Below are 15,676 nucleotides of genomic sequence, written 5' to 3'. Positions count from 1 at the left end.
TCCTTCCTCCTTGCACAACCTCACTAGTACTACTAGTAAAAAAAAAAAAAAAAGTACTTTTCCAAGCAGGCAGGAAATCTGTTTATTGGTCATTTATCTCCATTGGCGCTACCTCGTGAAAACCGATATTAAGAGGATCAAAAAGCATGTGTCCCCTTTTTAGAGCAAGGCGCTCATTCATAATGAGTTGCTTCAGCAAGGTCTCTTCATCCATCCCATCATTTGTCTCCTTTGATCACAAAGTCCGTTTCTAAACCTTCAAAATCTTCTTTCTGCCTTTTTAGCAGGCGAGCAAGCGGGTCTTTGTGGGTCAAGCACATGGCTCCATGATTGGCCTACCAGCGTGATTCTAAACTGGCCTCTTCATTCCGGTTCTTCCAACGTCACTATTTGTTCCTCTGCTGGGTTAAGCAGGGTCATATCAAAGCCTTAATCCCCAAGTGTGTGTATGTGTGTGTCCTTCTGTTTGGGCTCGATTATTCGGAGTTTCTGACCCCTGGGTGATGAGTGAGGCCCATGTTTGGCAACACGGGCCCTCGTCTTTGTCTCCCGAGCCCGGCAGGGGACCTCGGCCCGGGGGGGGGGCTCTCTTGTCAAACTAAAGCTCAGTCGGTTTTGGGAGCACATCGTCTGCTCCTCGGAGCTATCTTAATATCAATATGGCAACAACGGCAGGCAGCTGGTTGGGCGAGACCAGATGAATTTGGCTTTAGAGGAAAAACATCGATTCACGGAGAGTTCATCTGGCCCCGATAGTCACTCGAGTGTATCTGCTTGATCTGATGTTTGCCGATAAGAAAGATTCCTCCCAGGACGTGTACACATGTGCATGGGCGTGTGCCATATTGATTGCTGAGTCACACGGAAGTATGGATCCACAGCAGCTGCTAAGATTTCAAATGAGGTCTGCTTTTTTTTTTTTCCTGCAGAGTCTCAAAATGACAAAGTGTTTTTCTGATCCATCCCCAAAAATATGGCTGCTACTGATCATAAAAAATCACCAAGGGTGGGTGCGCCTTGTCAAGGGATGGTCTATAAATCAGAAAATGCATGAGCAATCCTGATTAAATTCATTGGTGACATCTTGCATGGCGTCTAGACCATAAATGTCAAGCTTTGGGCATGTGCAAGGAATAGGCAATAAATGGGAGTACTTTTCATCCCATCTTTTTATTTATTAATTGACATTCTTATCTGATCATTTATCATCAAAGCATCTGTGAATTGAAATTGAATGTTGAGTTTCTGATCTTACATATTTCAATTCTGCTCCTATAAATCACGATATAACGTAAAAAAAAAAAAAGTTTTTTGGTCCTCATCTATTTCTGCAGTATATTTATTTTTGTATTTGTACTCTGTGCTCCTCCACTAAGTGCATGCTGAACAGCAGTAGCAAACCAATTGCACTACAGGGATCAATAAGATCTGATTTATGGAAGTGCCGTCATAAATTCCTGGAGGGAGGCACTTTTCCGTTAGACGAGCGAAATGAACAAAGTTTCAAATGATGATGATTATTATTATCATGATGCTATCTTTGTCACTGTTACCAATCATGCCGTTTATATTCCAGCACGTCACCATGGATTATATTCGACTTGGCAGGAAAGTACTGGATCTGAATAATTATATTTATTCTATTATATAATTAAGTTCGTTTTCCTTCTCACCCAACTGGGAGGGATGAGAACAGACAACAGCCTAGTCGGACTGATGATTATGGGATGGAGAAGAAGACCATCTCAGACAAACAAGAGGTGAGCGGTGGGAAGAAAAAAGCCGGTAATGTATATATCATGAGAAAAACAAGAATGATAAATGTTGGGGAAGAAAGGAGAGGACAAGACGAGGAGAGGGAGTTAGCCTGTCAATCCGATTATGAACCAATCATTTGGCTGAGAATTGCTTTGACCCGAAACCTGGCAGATCACATTCACTGCTACATACACACACACACACGCAATAACACATTCCCAGATGCACTCAGCATCACTTCCACACAGTTGCATTGAGATAAATGTGTCTCGCTCGCATCCAGTCTGGTGGTGTTAAGTGTGTGTATTTGGGTGGATCAGCCTTCATGTGTGTGTGTGTGTGTGTGAGTGTAAGTAAGCGAGTGAGTAATGAGTGAGTGACGGATGAACCATAATGCACATTAAGACACTCTCGAGAGGGTTTGGATGTCTCGTCTAGCTCGTGCACTCTGAAAAACGAGGGGATAAGACGCCAGGTTTTTATTTTGTGGGGGGAAATAAAAGTTTAAATCTCGTCCTTGCATCATTTTGCCGACTTGTTTAGCGTTAGGTGAATCAATTTCCCGCTCGCTCCCGTATCTTCGACCTTTAAGTTGTCTCCATCTGTCTCTCTCAGCCATGCTGTCTGTCTGTTAGTAATGGAGCTAATTTGTTTAGCACACAAAGAGTGTTTGTCCATTAGAGGGAACGTGTCCGGGCCTCAACGGATGGTGACAAATCACACCAACGTCTGAATGTATGTGTGAAGCAAAGTCGGGAGGGGGTGTGTGCAATTTTGCAATTTACACATTTATTTTTATTTCTTAGGTACGTTAGTGTGGAACTGTCAAAATTGTTGACCAGCAAATATTTTCAAAAGTGCTTGGTATGAGTATGTTCGAATGTATTTGCGAGTACCGTATTTTCCGGACTATAAGGCGCACCGGACTATAAGGCGCACCTTCAGTGAATGGCCCATTTTAAAACCTTGTCCTTATATAAGGCGCACCGAACTATAAGGCACACCATTAATGCATCATGTCAGATTTTTAATCCAAATCAAATCATTCTCCATTTTATCTTTTTTATTTTAACTTCAGACGCAACAAATTACTTTATAATCACAAAATAATGATCATAGTCTTTTTGATTCATTCTTCAGCGGGCCACTTATGATTGATTTCATGACACAATGGTTTTTAGGTGCGCCTTATAGTCCGGAAAATACGGTACATCAAACATACTCAAAAGTACGGGGCTATTGACTCGGCCTTGGGATGTTTGAATATTAGTTGAATTGTTTTCTCTCATCCCTTGCGCTGACTCTGCATGTTTCGACTTTTTTGCTAATAGGTCAGCTCAGGAAGAGGAGTGATCCTTGAAGGTCAGTTTTTATTGATTGATAAATCATTCCTGGTTGAGGATGACACGCGTAAGACACGCCTTCCTTTGAGACTTCACGTAAATATTTTTCTTCCGGGCAAGAGCAATTTTTGCCAGGCCTACCAATCTGTCGTATGTGTGTTCATACAAAATGTTAGTCAGCAAATGGAAATATGTCCTGAACAACAACAGTGATATCCCTTCAAATTATGTTTTTAATGAGATGGCAATTTCTTAGGCTCTTTTTCGTGGGTTAAACTGGCTGACACCAAGGAAATATCTGTTTTTAATCTTTTGAGTCTCCCATCGCTCACTCTGAGTGGTTGTCAGGACTGGAGGTGTTTCAGAGACATGATGATTGATCAATTTGTTGTCATAAACTCGAATATTTTCATTCTAACAGTGGCAGTTGGGACTTGTGTGTACGGTGATTTTGTATAATACATTTTTAGATGCAGTGCTTAACCTGTACAGTCCATTTTTAGGTAACATGAACTTCGCGGTCACAAAAATGTAAGTCACGACTAAAAAATAAATAAAAATAAATAATAATAATAATAAAAAAATAATAAAAAAAATAATAAAAAATATCTTTGTCAATATAACTAAAAGACAGTCTAAAATTAAGAGTTCCAAAATAATGTATCCTTACTGGTAGCACTTTTTGGTACCTTCCGCTGGTCTCCAATGATTCTGTGGTCTCATAGTATTTCTAGTTTTTCTATATCTCTGTTCATTTGTCCCAACTTTTCCTGGATTGGTGTTGTGCAAGGTGGGGGATGCTTCAAGTGTCAACGTCCCTGCAACCAAGACAGGAGGACAGACAGACAGACAGGGGGCAGGGCGGGCTTTGTGCACCAGCCCTTTCCCACACTCCCTTTCACCTTTTGTTGTATGGGCGCTCTGAGACTCTCTGACATGACGAATCGCACTGCCTGCTTACCCGAGACGTACTACTGGAAAAGTAAAAATGGAATGAAGTGGAGTTAAATGATGAATGAAAGTCTTGTGTGTATGTGTGTGGCCTTGAAATCTCTGTGACGCTTCTGCCTGATGCTGAGAAATCAAACTCTCCGGACTTCAAGCGCTTGATGAGTCAGTCAACATGCAAAGCACGATATGGACTCACGCCTCTGCCCAAATGCCAGCACCAAGCTGTTGCCCATAAAGCATTTAGCTAGCCACAATGGAGACATTACCACATGAGTGAGTGGTTTTCAATGCCTCCAAGGGGTTGTGTGTATATAGAGTGTGGCGGCCAATGGGGGGAAGGGGTGCTTCCTGAAAAGGCAGACGACCCTATTATCACCTCCGACCCTTGTCGAGCAAAGCGCGCGCCGGCAGTGGCGCATACACGCTGGCGGCACATCAAGATGTCTCAACGAGTAGGTTCACGTTTGATCCCATAAACCGACGGATAAATTTCCTGCTTTCAATTGGCATCTGTATTCACGCTGTCTTTTTATATTTCAAGACCAAGATGAAAGGTAAAAACAGGTCAAGAATATCTTGTCAAGTAGAAAGTGAACCGTCAACTTCTAGCCGGAAATGCACGTAAAAGCATTTTTATTTGTTTGAGCGCATTCGTTCACTACCATTGACGAGAATAGACGTCAAACAATTCTTTGTACTGGCAGTGCAGAAGATTGCAAGGAAAAAAGAGAAAGTCAGCTGCAGACCAAGTTAGTGCAAGTTTTGAATAGCTGACCCAGTCAGGCCAAGCAGGGTGAGGGGTGAGCATGTTGGAGGTCCACAGAGGAGGGATGAGCTCACCTCCATCTTTCCCAGAAATAATAGCGGTCATCCTCGGTCCAGACTGATTGTTTCCATGAGGAAATGCTGGACATACTTTAAATATGTGACATAGGTGACACTCTATCAACGATGCTAACACAAATGTGTTAGTATGCAGAGTCATGGCAGGAGAAGACATTGGAAGAGAAGAAAAGAGGAAGTGAGAAGTGCAGAGAGGAAGAATAAAAAACCTTTTCCTTCACACGCTCAATGGGAAATTAGGTCATCCTTGTACAACCATTGTAAAGAGCAAATCCTCATTGTCATAATTGGATCCTAAACCAATGTGGGTGCTTCAGACACATGCACACAAACCACAAAAGCCGTCACACGTTTCTCCAGCCGCTCACACGACCCCGGGCGGGAGTAAAACGGAATTCCGGCATAAATCCGTGTGTGTTTGACACTTTTATACCTCATTCAGGAGCCTCATTTGGAACAGAAGCATGATAGGAGCGTGATTTGTGCTATATGTAATTGTGGTCGTGATCTTTTCATAAATCACCGTATGTTTGCATCTAACGCCTAGCAGAGAGGAAGCATCTGAAAAGTCCAACAGGACCATTGTCGTATTTATAATTCAGAGTGCCTTCGCTCTAATTTTAGTGAGTATCGCCATCTATCATTTGTCTTCACTGTGCAATAATGATAAAGGAATTCAATTCAATGTAACACTATGAGCAGCCACGGCATTGTTAATTGTCAATTTATTGTACTGATGAGGCCCCCTCAAGGGAAAATTCAATTTACATTCTGCTGTACATGTTGCGTCGTACACAACGCAGACGCAGGTATGCAAGGAGAGTGATTGGGTATGCAAACCGGAGCTGATGGCGGGAATGATTTGGTGCCTTGCTCAAGGTCACCTTAGCAGTAGTCAGGATGAAGAGCTGCATCTGCAGTTACAATTTTTGTTTCCTTGACTACACGCTCGAGCACAATACAAGAGCCGTCACCAAAGTCTGCTTTCAATAGATAATGCATACAAAGAGATGTTATTGAGAATAAACGTGTTTTTATATATAATATGTTAATTATTAACTAAAATACTGTCTTATTATGATTATTGTATTTTTTAATGGTATTTTCTAATAATTATCATGTTTTTATATATTTTGTATGTTAATTATTAAGTAAAATACTGTCTTATTATTATGATTATGATTATTATTGTTGTTATTATTATTATTATTATTATCATTATTATTTTTTAAACACGTCCCCGACTAAGCCAACCAAAACTGAGTGCTTTTGAATTATCTTACTGGTTCTTTTATCACAAACAAAAATGGAATTTTTACTATTACAAAGAAGTTATGGAGAGAACTGCGTCAAGGAATTTCGCCTCCTCGAAAAGCTGACGAAAAAACCAGCTCGCTACAGGAACCACCTGAGGTTCAATCTACGCTGCCGGGATGAATAAGTAACGCCGGCCGGCCTGACAATCAAGAACCCGATAAAAAAACTAAACTTGTTTGTGATAAAAGAACCAGTAAAATAATTGACAAGCGAAAACAAAATGAACATAGTACAACTACGAGTGCTTTTGATTTAGGGGGGGGGGAATTTTTCATTTTTGTCTAAGTGTACCTAATATTGTGGCCGGTGAGCATGTGCAGACGTAAGTGTGAAGTTAAACCCTCTTAAACAGCATCTTACATCAAGGGCAGAGGTTTCACCACATGGGCGCTGTCAACTGACTGTTGCATAAAGTGGTAAAAGACTGCGAGCTTGACCTCAACTCCTCCTCACACATTTTAGATGAGGCTTCGCACATTATTTATTCATGTTTAAAGACAGTCGGTTGGCGGCATCCCGAGAGCTGCCAACACATGCGCACTCCTCTGCATCGAAACTGAAATCAAAGCTGTGCAAAATAAGCTGAATATATTTTCATGTTTGACGGTCACAGCGTATTTTGGTGACATTTGCAGGAAGTGGGAGATGACAAAGTTGACACTAATCCCCGCCACAAAAGCATGTTGCCCGGGCAGCGCTAATTGACAACATTTTGTACAGCAAGTCGCAAGTGTTTTTTTTTTTTTTTTTCCCTTGGTCATAGCCACACTGTCTTTTGTGCATCTTAACAAGTGTGGAGCAGTAATGAGACGTGTGGAGTTGTTGCGGTGTCTTTGTGGCGGCGGTTAAACGCATCCACTCACATTCCATTGTAAATGTAAAATTAAATGCATTTGGACTTACACTTAATGTTAAGTAGTCAAACGGAACAAAATGTCAAGTTAGATGCCTCAATATTCATCATTTGCATAATTATAGCTGATCAGTATTAGCATTAGATGTAGTTTTTCATGACTGCATCTTTTGCAGTATTACAGCACTACTGGACACGTTATATGATTTTGATAGATCTCTGAATTTTGTGTTTGCACCCTTAAAGTATAATAGTGTCACGTGTTTTTTAAATGAAAGGTATTACTAAATGTTTTGTTGTTGTTTTATAGGAGACAGGATGGATTAAAGGCATTTCCATTCATTTCAATGGGGAAAGATGCTTTGAATAGGCTACCAGTCTGGTCATGTGAATTAAACTCACAAGCCAAGACACCATTTCTAAATATAAGTCTGCGGGAAAAAAATACTTCAGTAAAGGTACTCAAAATGTTGGACTTCGTTACTTTGCACCACTGCAAATAAGCTTCAATTTGGAAACATTATTGCATTCAAAACAGCTAGGGGGGGCCAGGCGGATGATTGACAGCACTTGGCTGGCTAGCGACCCTCCTTCCCGTCGTCCCCACCTCCTCCAACTCCTCCTCTCTCTCCACTCTGCTCTCTCTCTCTTTTCATCTCCCGGCTGCGCGCACACTCTCCACGCCGCCAAGAGGGATGCATCGAGGGCGAAGCGCAGCCTGAAAAATGGCCCTGACTCCGCGCGTCTTGTGGATCTATCCTTCCCTTTTTCTGCTCACCCCCTCGGTGGTTTTTCACGTGTTGTCACCCTGTGGAGCCTTAAGGAATTACCCTGATAATGAAGGTAGGTAGGTGGGTGTGCGTGGTCTACTTGGTTGTGCGCTGAGCAGGAGGGGGAAAAGGGGAGGGGGGGGCGGAGTAGAGGGAGCCCCATCTGGAGCGCCCACTTGCCGGGTGAGGAGCAACGGAGCTTCCCGATGAAGTTCTCCGCTCGCTTATGATGAATCATGCATAAAGAGCCACAAAAAAGCATGGAGATGGGGGGGATGGAGCGTGCGTCACGTTTCCCCTCCTTTTCTCGGGATTTTGACATTAATTTTGCATGACATGACGATAGAAGGCTGATGGGGACAAGGAATATCAAAGTGGGTGAACTTGTAACAATGAAGCCTTGAAACAACCCTAATCTCATCCAGAAACACGCTGAGGGATGCTGATGTCTTTTCTTCTGCAGACTCAAGTCATCTAACCGAGTCTGCAAATGAGAGGCAGCAATTGCATTACATTTGTCACAGCCTTTCCCTGTTATTAAATTAACATCGATGTTCGGCCAATACATTTAGTCGCTAACTACTTCTGACTGCTTCTCGGGCTGAAACATGTAAGATGGCTTGTTTACTGGCAAGTTGCAGGAGGGAAAAGAAGTCATCGCTCTATATGGGAGACAGGCGGGGAGATTCATGATGAGCACTTATTAAGCAACTTATTGGCGAGGAGAAGAAATGATGCTGTCAGGCGGTGTCAGTGCAGCATGTGTCATTTGGATAACTCCACAAGTTTACACATCGGAGGGAGGAAAGAAAGAAAAAAGAAAAAGAGCGGCGTTTCATAGTAAGGAGCAGACTAAAATGTGATTTAAAGCTCTTCGGGTGATGCCTATTTCGGCAATGTTTGATTTAGATTTTATGAGGGGAAAAAAGATTTAGGATTGAGGACGGACATTTTACTGTGTCCTTGATTTATTATGCTGAAAATGAATACGCTGTTATATTAATATGTGTTTAGACTGCCAATTAGACAATTTAATTAGACAAAGTCAACAGGGCCTCACTCTATTTTGTGAAATTGCTATCATTCAATATATTACACAATGACTTGAAATATCGAATAAATAGAAGTTAAAAAAAATACTTCTAATCTATGTAATGTTTGTAACTATTTCAAAACACGCTTGATGCTCTCAACGAATCACTTCACAAGCAGGCCACACCTCAGCTCCAATTTAAACGTGTAAGCGCCAGGTATAGGTACAATGCTGAATGTATGTCACAGCCCGGAGGAGTTCTCCCCGGCTCGGGAGGATAAACGAGGAACGAGGATGAGCAGAGGCAGTCAGGGAGGAGTGTTTAAACAAGAGGAGACAATGCAGAATGCATGTGATGAAATATTCATTGAGGTGAATGCAGAATGAAGGATGATGAATTGAAACTCCTGTTGATTTAGATAAACGAGCCGCGGTGTTTGTAGCGTATACGATCACTGACGAGATTTTATTCCCCAACTTGGTATCGTGCTGTTTCACACGTACTGGCCCAATTTGCACCTCAAGCTTCACTTCCATATGGTAAACACCTCCCATTTCCAATGAGGGAAACTTGCGCAACCTAAAGAGCACTAATTAATATGCTTAGTTTCGATGATTAGTAAACATTGTTAAAAAAAAGTGTCACTCAAAACGGAATACAGCATCTTTGTCCGCCACCGAGCCGAGGCTGCCATAAAAAGTTACAGTCCCCCCATTCCGGACCAATTAAGAGCACAAGTCCCTTGGATGGAGCTGATATTGTAAACTGAAATCATGTTTCAGTGTCAACAAGCTTTGTAATCTTGTACGGAAATTGTTGGCATTTACAAGAAAAAATGTAGTGAGGGTGGACAAGCGGAACAAAGCGCTACAAGGGGAATTGATCAGATTGCTTGAAATTGGTGGTAACTGCAAACAGGGGAACATGATCTATAGTGGAAATGAGTTTTTTTTCCCCCACAAGTGGCTTTTTAAAGTGTTTGTCAGAAGCATTAACAAGAGGAAGGGGATTAGGAGTTAGGAGATGATTGGCCTGCCAGCAGAGGGCGTTCTACACACTCATTCAGTATTGTTTGAACCCCCAGGGCAAACTGATGTAACATTCGGATGGGTGCCCTCAGGTCTGCACTCTGTGTGTGGCTCCATCTTTTACCATGTTTGCAGTTTAGAGCCTGTTTTCCCCGTCTTGGCGTATCGTCTTTGTCTGCGCTCTTTTCTATTTTTCTGCTTCCCCTCAATCCTAGAAAAACACGACTAGGGATTCCTTTCATGTTATGCTAATGAGTCTGTAGCATTTAAATAATCAGTAAATCTATGGACGAGTTTTTAATTTAAGTGTGGTGGGAAAAAAATGACCTGTGGTTTACATTGGAATGTAGGTAAACATTACGGTAAGGTGTTATGGCCATTTCAAGGTATAAATTGAATGCTTCAAGGTATCCTGTATTTTTAGAACATTTAATATAAATTAATTAAAAGTTGGACTCGCTTGGAAAAAAATCTAATTAATTACATGCTTTGCAATAAATCCATACATCTTTTGCAATGAAATAATCTTAATTAACAATACTTTAATTATTCATAATATAATTAAAAATAATATACATTATTTGCCCTAAATGGCAACATTTTTTTAATTTAAATACTGTAACACTGTTTTAAGCCAGACTTCAGTTAAGTAAAAATGTCAGCCTTTCGCTAGATTTCATGTTAGCTTAGTGGTTAGCAAGGCTTTTAAGACTTTTCCTCTTCTCGCCTTGTTTTAGTGTGTCACATGATTAGCTACAATATTCCTCGTCATCCTTTAGTGGGAGTGATGCTTGTTATTCACTGCCACGGAGGCAAGGATTAGTAATTCATAGAGCGGCTCCACAGTGTTTCCCATGTTAGCTTGCCAGCCGCACTCGCTCAAGTTAGCTAAGCGCCTAACTCTACCCAAGCACGCGCAAAAGCAGGGAAGATGGCTGACTGGTTCAATGTATACACACTTATGTCCAACAACTCATCCAACTCTGTTGCCAGAATTAATTAAAGCCATTTTCAGACTGAGGCAGGTAAAATGACATCATCAACAAGCGTTATTGTAATTGGTCCGCAGAGTCCAAATCTATACCGTAGGCCGGATTTATACCGCTGGTGGAGGGGGGCATGGCTGTATTGCTTTGTAAGGTTAACATGAGCCGATATTGCAGAGACAAGCATATGTAAAACATGCCCTCTACTGACACACAAGCACAGGCACGCACCAGCCTAATGATTCACACAAGATCCTGACTGTGGTATAATGCAGGGTCAAAGGTCTCCTTTGCTTTAATTGCTTTAATCTATAAGGGTTGCTTGTAGTTATCGGCAGAGGCATACCTCACCGTGAATGTGCCTTTGTGCGCCCGCAATGGCAGCGCTCCCGTGTAACAACCATGACCTTGAACAGAAGAGGCTATAGATCGTTGTTGTCATCAGAGAGCAGTAAAAAAGAGAGGCGGACAAACGCACAAGATCTGTTTTTCCCCCTTTGCTTTAATCTCCTCCTCTCATATGTGTCCTACTTTGCCTTATCTCTCGTTTGGATTGTTTTCCGTTCTGCTCTTAGTTGAGCTCTTTCCTCATTCAACCTCTTCACACTCAGTTGGAAGAAGGTGGGGCTGCATACGTATAACACATCGACAGTGAGCTTAGTGCCCATGCATTGTGCATGCACGCCCACAGACACTCATTCCACCCTAATGTATGGCTAGGGGGCAGTTTGGTGGTCTTGGTCCAGAAAATAACGTCAAGTATTCCTGCGGCAAGCTGATAGATGAGCCAATAAATACAGTGCAGTGACAGGGAATGATTCTGGTGTGAAGGCTAGGAACATATACTGTGTGTGTGTGTGTTTGTTGTTATCAATGGAAAAACAAAAGAAAAATCCACCAGAGATGAAAGAAGAGACAAAAGAAACATGTTGTGGCGACAAACACAGACTGTAAACCCAAAGAAGCTTTCTCTCATATAAATAAACTCACCACGCAAATCAGCCTCTATTATTTGAAGCATTTCTCATTGCGGAACACATCACATTGATCTTTTTGTTCTTCCTTGTATGTGCTGTACTCGATGGCTGAATCATCAGATCCTAACTAAGAGTGAAATGATGGCTGAAACTCTTTATATATACATCTGTATGGCTATATGAACGAATTAACTCTATTTCCATTCATCTCAATGGAGCAACATGATTTGAGATCCATTTGTTGACAGTTATGAGTATGATCAAGAATTAAAAAAAATATCCTGCAAGGCTATTGAGGCTATACTCCCTCATTCCTTGTGAATTCCACCATCATGTGCAACACAGCCTCCAACAAAATTCCTTTGGATGTTTGGCAGTGACAGACATTGCCGCATGTGTCCACGCATGGCTAGTAACAACCTGTCTGCCATGTGATTTCCTGGCCGTGTCAACTGCTAAGGCCCACTGCTCTAATTTCCCCTCCTGTGGCCAACCATTGTGTGACAGAAGTGTGAGTCCACAGGCTACCAGGACTCTGCTCTCATCAGTAGGAATGTCCTAAACTGTAAAAGGTCAAGAGGAAATCCAGAAACAACAGACTTGAGCTTCGCCACATTCAGCGGCGTTAGTTAGCAGTCCTTTTAATTACTTCCCTTCAGTCACACAATGAATGCCGCGAGTGTCAAATTGCGTGTTGTGTTGATAGTTTGTAGTCCTGTTGTGTGCGAGTCCTCAAGGTCTACTTAAATATGTGTGTGCGCGTGTTGTTGCTCATCAGTAATCTGCAGCGTGAAAAATCCGTGAAAAATTGCCACCTCGCATGAGGAAGACCAGTTGTGAAACAATCATGGAAGAATAAACGCACGCACATCCGCCGTCTCCATTAAAGCGACATGACCAGAGGATGCGCACGGCGAGAGATAACTAGAAGAAGAACGAGTGCAGAGCCTCTGGTGGGTTGTGGATGAGTGGAGAGACGACTGATGAAAAGACAGCAGTGAGTGGAGCGCGCCTGCTGCGGGGCTGCTTTACTCCAAAAGTTCATAGCTCAACTGCGCGGCACTCTGCTCTCCGTCGGCCCGTGTGTTGCCGTGACAACCCTGCCGGTCTCAACTGTCAGACAAGAGGAAGCACATTGAAGTCTGAGTGGACTCAGACAACACATGCAATTCATCGTCTATTTAAATACCAGACAATGAAATGGGGAATTACGTTACTAGTAAATTGAGACGCATATGAGCTTAATCAAAATGAAAGTTGCAAGCCAAGGTTATGGCGGTAATGAGCCAAAAGTATGCTGCTCCCTTACTAGTTATAAAGGAGCTCTTTATTAAATAACCATTCGTTTTATATTCTGCATTACGGTTCTCTTTAACCAAATAAAATCGGATCAGTACGAAGACTATAAAACGTGGAAGTTGTTAACTAAATAGCGTTGTGACTTGAGTATTTGTGATTTGCAAAAATACATACAAGAATGAGAAATTGGGCACACCCGGGATTGGTCGCCAGTCAATCACAGGCAATCATTTTAATTCAGAGTCTTTAATGAACTTCATGTGGATGTTTTTGCAGCATTTACACAAATACAATTTTAATAATAATAGCTTTGGCCTGCTGTATGTAATTAGCCACTCGTTTTCATTTTACTTGAATAGGATATTATATAATACATTTTTATCTTGAGGATTGTTGATGTTTCTTTTTTTAACAAAAATACCCTGATTGGACTGAAGAATAAAACGAGCAAAACAATAAGAGATATTTGGTCGTAGCTTGTCCTCCGTTGTCAATTGTTTGTACTCGATTAAAAACAACCTAATTAACTATGCATGAAGTTATGCACTGTGCTTCACATCCCCGCCGTGGTTTGTTTACATCATTGAAATGTGTGTATGCGCAAGTCTATAAGCATCCTGGTTGCTTTGTTAGCCAGCCGGGCTGTTGGCATAGCAGCTTGAGGCTTGGCAGCTGCTGCCCAGTTCCACCAAACAGAGAAAAAAATGACCCGATATATTTATGATACAAGAAACTTCCTTAATATGTTCTTACTTGCAAGCTGCAGCCACACCCAAGTCATAGAAAAAAATATGACTGAAAGCTTAATCTAATGTTTTTTTTTTAGCAGCCATAAGCATCCTTGCTGCAGTTCAGACTCGAGCATGTTATTCTGGGAAGTTGACATTCCTGGAGATGCAACTTTTCTATAAAATATTTTGGGCTTGTGCAAGTAAGGGCATGAATGGAAAAGCAAGGCTGCAGAAATGTAAACAACCTATAGATATGTGTGTGACGGCGATAAGAAGAAAAGAGTTGACTCAGCTAAAAAAGTACCAATAAAGTAATTTGTCAGTCAGCTGTCAATCATACGCTCCATATTTTTTTGTTTGTTTCATGTTGTGTATTGCTTTCGTTCATGTGATCATGCTCTGCGATGTCATCGTTCAATTCATTTAAGGTCCCAAGTTGAGAAGACAGAACGGGAAGACGGTAGAGGATCATGCCGAGGCAAATAGAGACGCGAATGCTCGCTGATGTTTGCTTAAGGAAGAGCTGCGCTCCCGCTCTAATTCATTAGTTCCACCTCCAATCAACATAAGAGCTCCGGCCATGAATTCTACAACCGTGACGCTTGCGATTTTACAATGTTTGTTCAAGGTAATAACTCTGCTTTGTTAAGGCCGTGGGAGCAAATTTGATTTCAACGTTTCCACAAATGTTACACGCTCATATAGAAGTCTTGTATTCGCGGAGGATTAATACTAAGTGCTTACTTTGGCCGAAAAGCATCTGTAAAAATGCCGAGTCAGCACAGTCAGGAAAGGATCGAGAGTAATACATAATTGATAAGTGTGCCCATTGATTATAGGTGAGAAGTGGTATTGACAAGAGGTGAGAGGAGACGAAAAAGTGTTGGTGTGCATTTTAAAGCACCTCTTTGCTTTCCCATTTATTTATTTATTTATTTTTAACATGGTTTTCACAATCTTCTTTACTGTATGCTATTGTTTTAATTTGTTTTGAACTTGTTTTGAACTTTTTAACTCTTGTAAAGTGTTCCTTGAGTGACCTGAAAGGCGCTTCTAAATTAAATGTGTTATTATTTCTTTATTTATTTATATATTTATTTATTTGCTGTTATATTGTTATTTCTTAATGAACTGAATGATCTGCTGTTACCCACTCTGCCTAATTTAATTGGCACCAATCGAATAATCGGAGTACTCAAAGCACTGATTTCATAGCGGCGTTGGACGTCACATGTAATCATGTTATTTCATTCCCTTTCTTTGTACGCCACTTGACCGAGGGAGGCAGTCTACAGTAAATGCTCGTAATATGCGAGGCTGGAGGATTCATGTGACCTTTAGCTGCTCAGCACCACTCCTCCTCTGTTCCTTTGTCACTGGGCTCATTTCCTCGCAAATACAGACACAATTACTGCACGGTGTCCCGCTCTCCTGTCACTGCGAAGTGCATGGATGTTAGGGAGATGTCCTACAGTGGGTGAAATTGTCTCATTGTGCCACAGATGAGTTTGTGAGCTTGGAACTGTTATAAAACAGATGCAAAAAGGTAGTCAAAAAAACTGGATGCCGTAAACGAATATAAGCTAAAACTGTGCCAAATCTGTAACTTGTATAAAAGTTCCTCTAACTTTGTAGCCATGCTGTAATCTGCATAACAGAGACGCTTGGCACGATGGCCATTGAGTAGTGAGAAGAAAGAGAGAAGCAGGCGTCTCTGCATATGGATGCTGATTAAATATTGATGATCGAAAGCTTGATTAGGACCCAAGCAGAAGAAGTGCAGCCA

The 15,676-nt window shown here is 41.5% G+C and overlaps 1 protein-coding gene across 1 annotated transcript in view; it reads left to right on the top strand.

The window, feature by feature from the left end:
* The first annotated feature begins 7,729 nt into the window (after nucleotides 1-7,729).
* The window catches only part of epha4b (eph receptor A4b), a 57,022-nt gene continuing 49,075 nt past the window's right edge, over nucleotides 7,730-15,676 (top strand). Inside the window, exon 1 of the mRNA XM_037277041.1 lies at nucleotides 7,730-7,908. Coding sequence (XP_037132936.1) covers nucleotides 7,791-7,908 — 118 coding nt within the window. The 5' untranslated portion in view covers nucleotides 7,730-7,790. The remainder of the gene's footprint in view (nucleotides 7,909-15,676) is intronic.

This window comes from Syngnathus acus, chromosome 17 (assembly GCF_901709675.1).
Source record: "Syngnathus acus chromosome 17, fSynAcu1.2, whole genome shotgun sequence".
NCBI lineage: Eukaryota > Metazoa > Chordata > Actinopteri > Syngnathiformes > Syngnathidae > Syngnathus > Syngnathus acus.
Note: the sequence above shows the minus strand (reverse complement) of the source record. Positions and strands in the feature narration are given on the sequence as shown.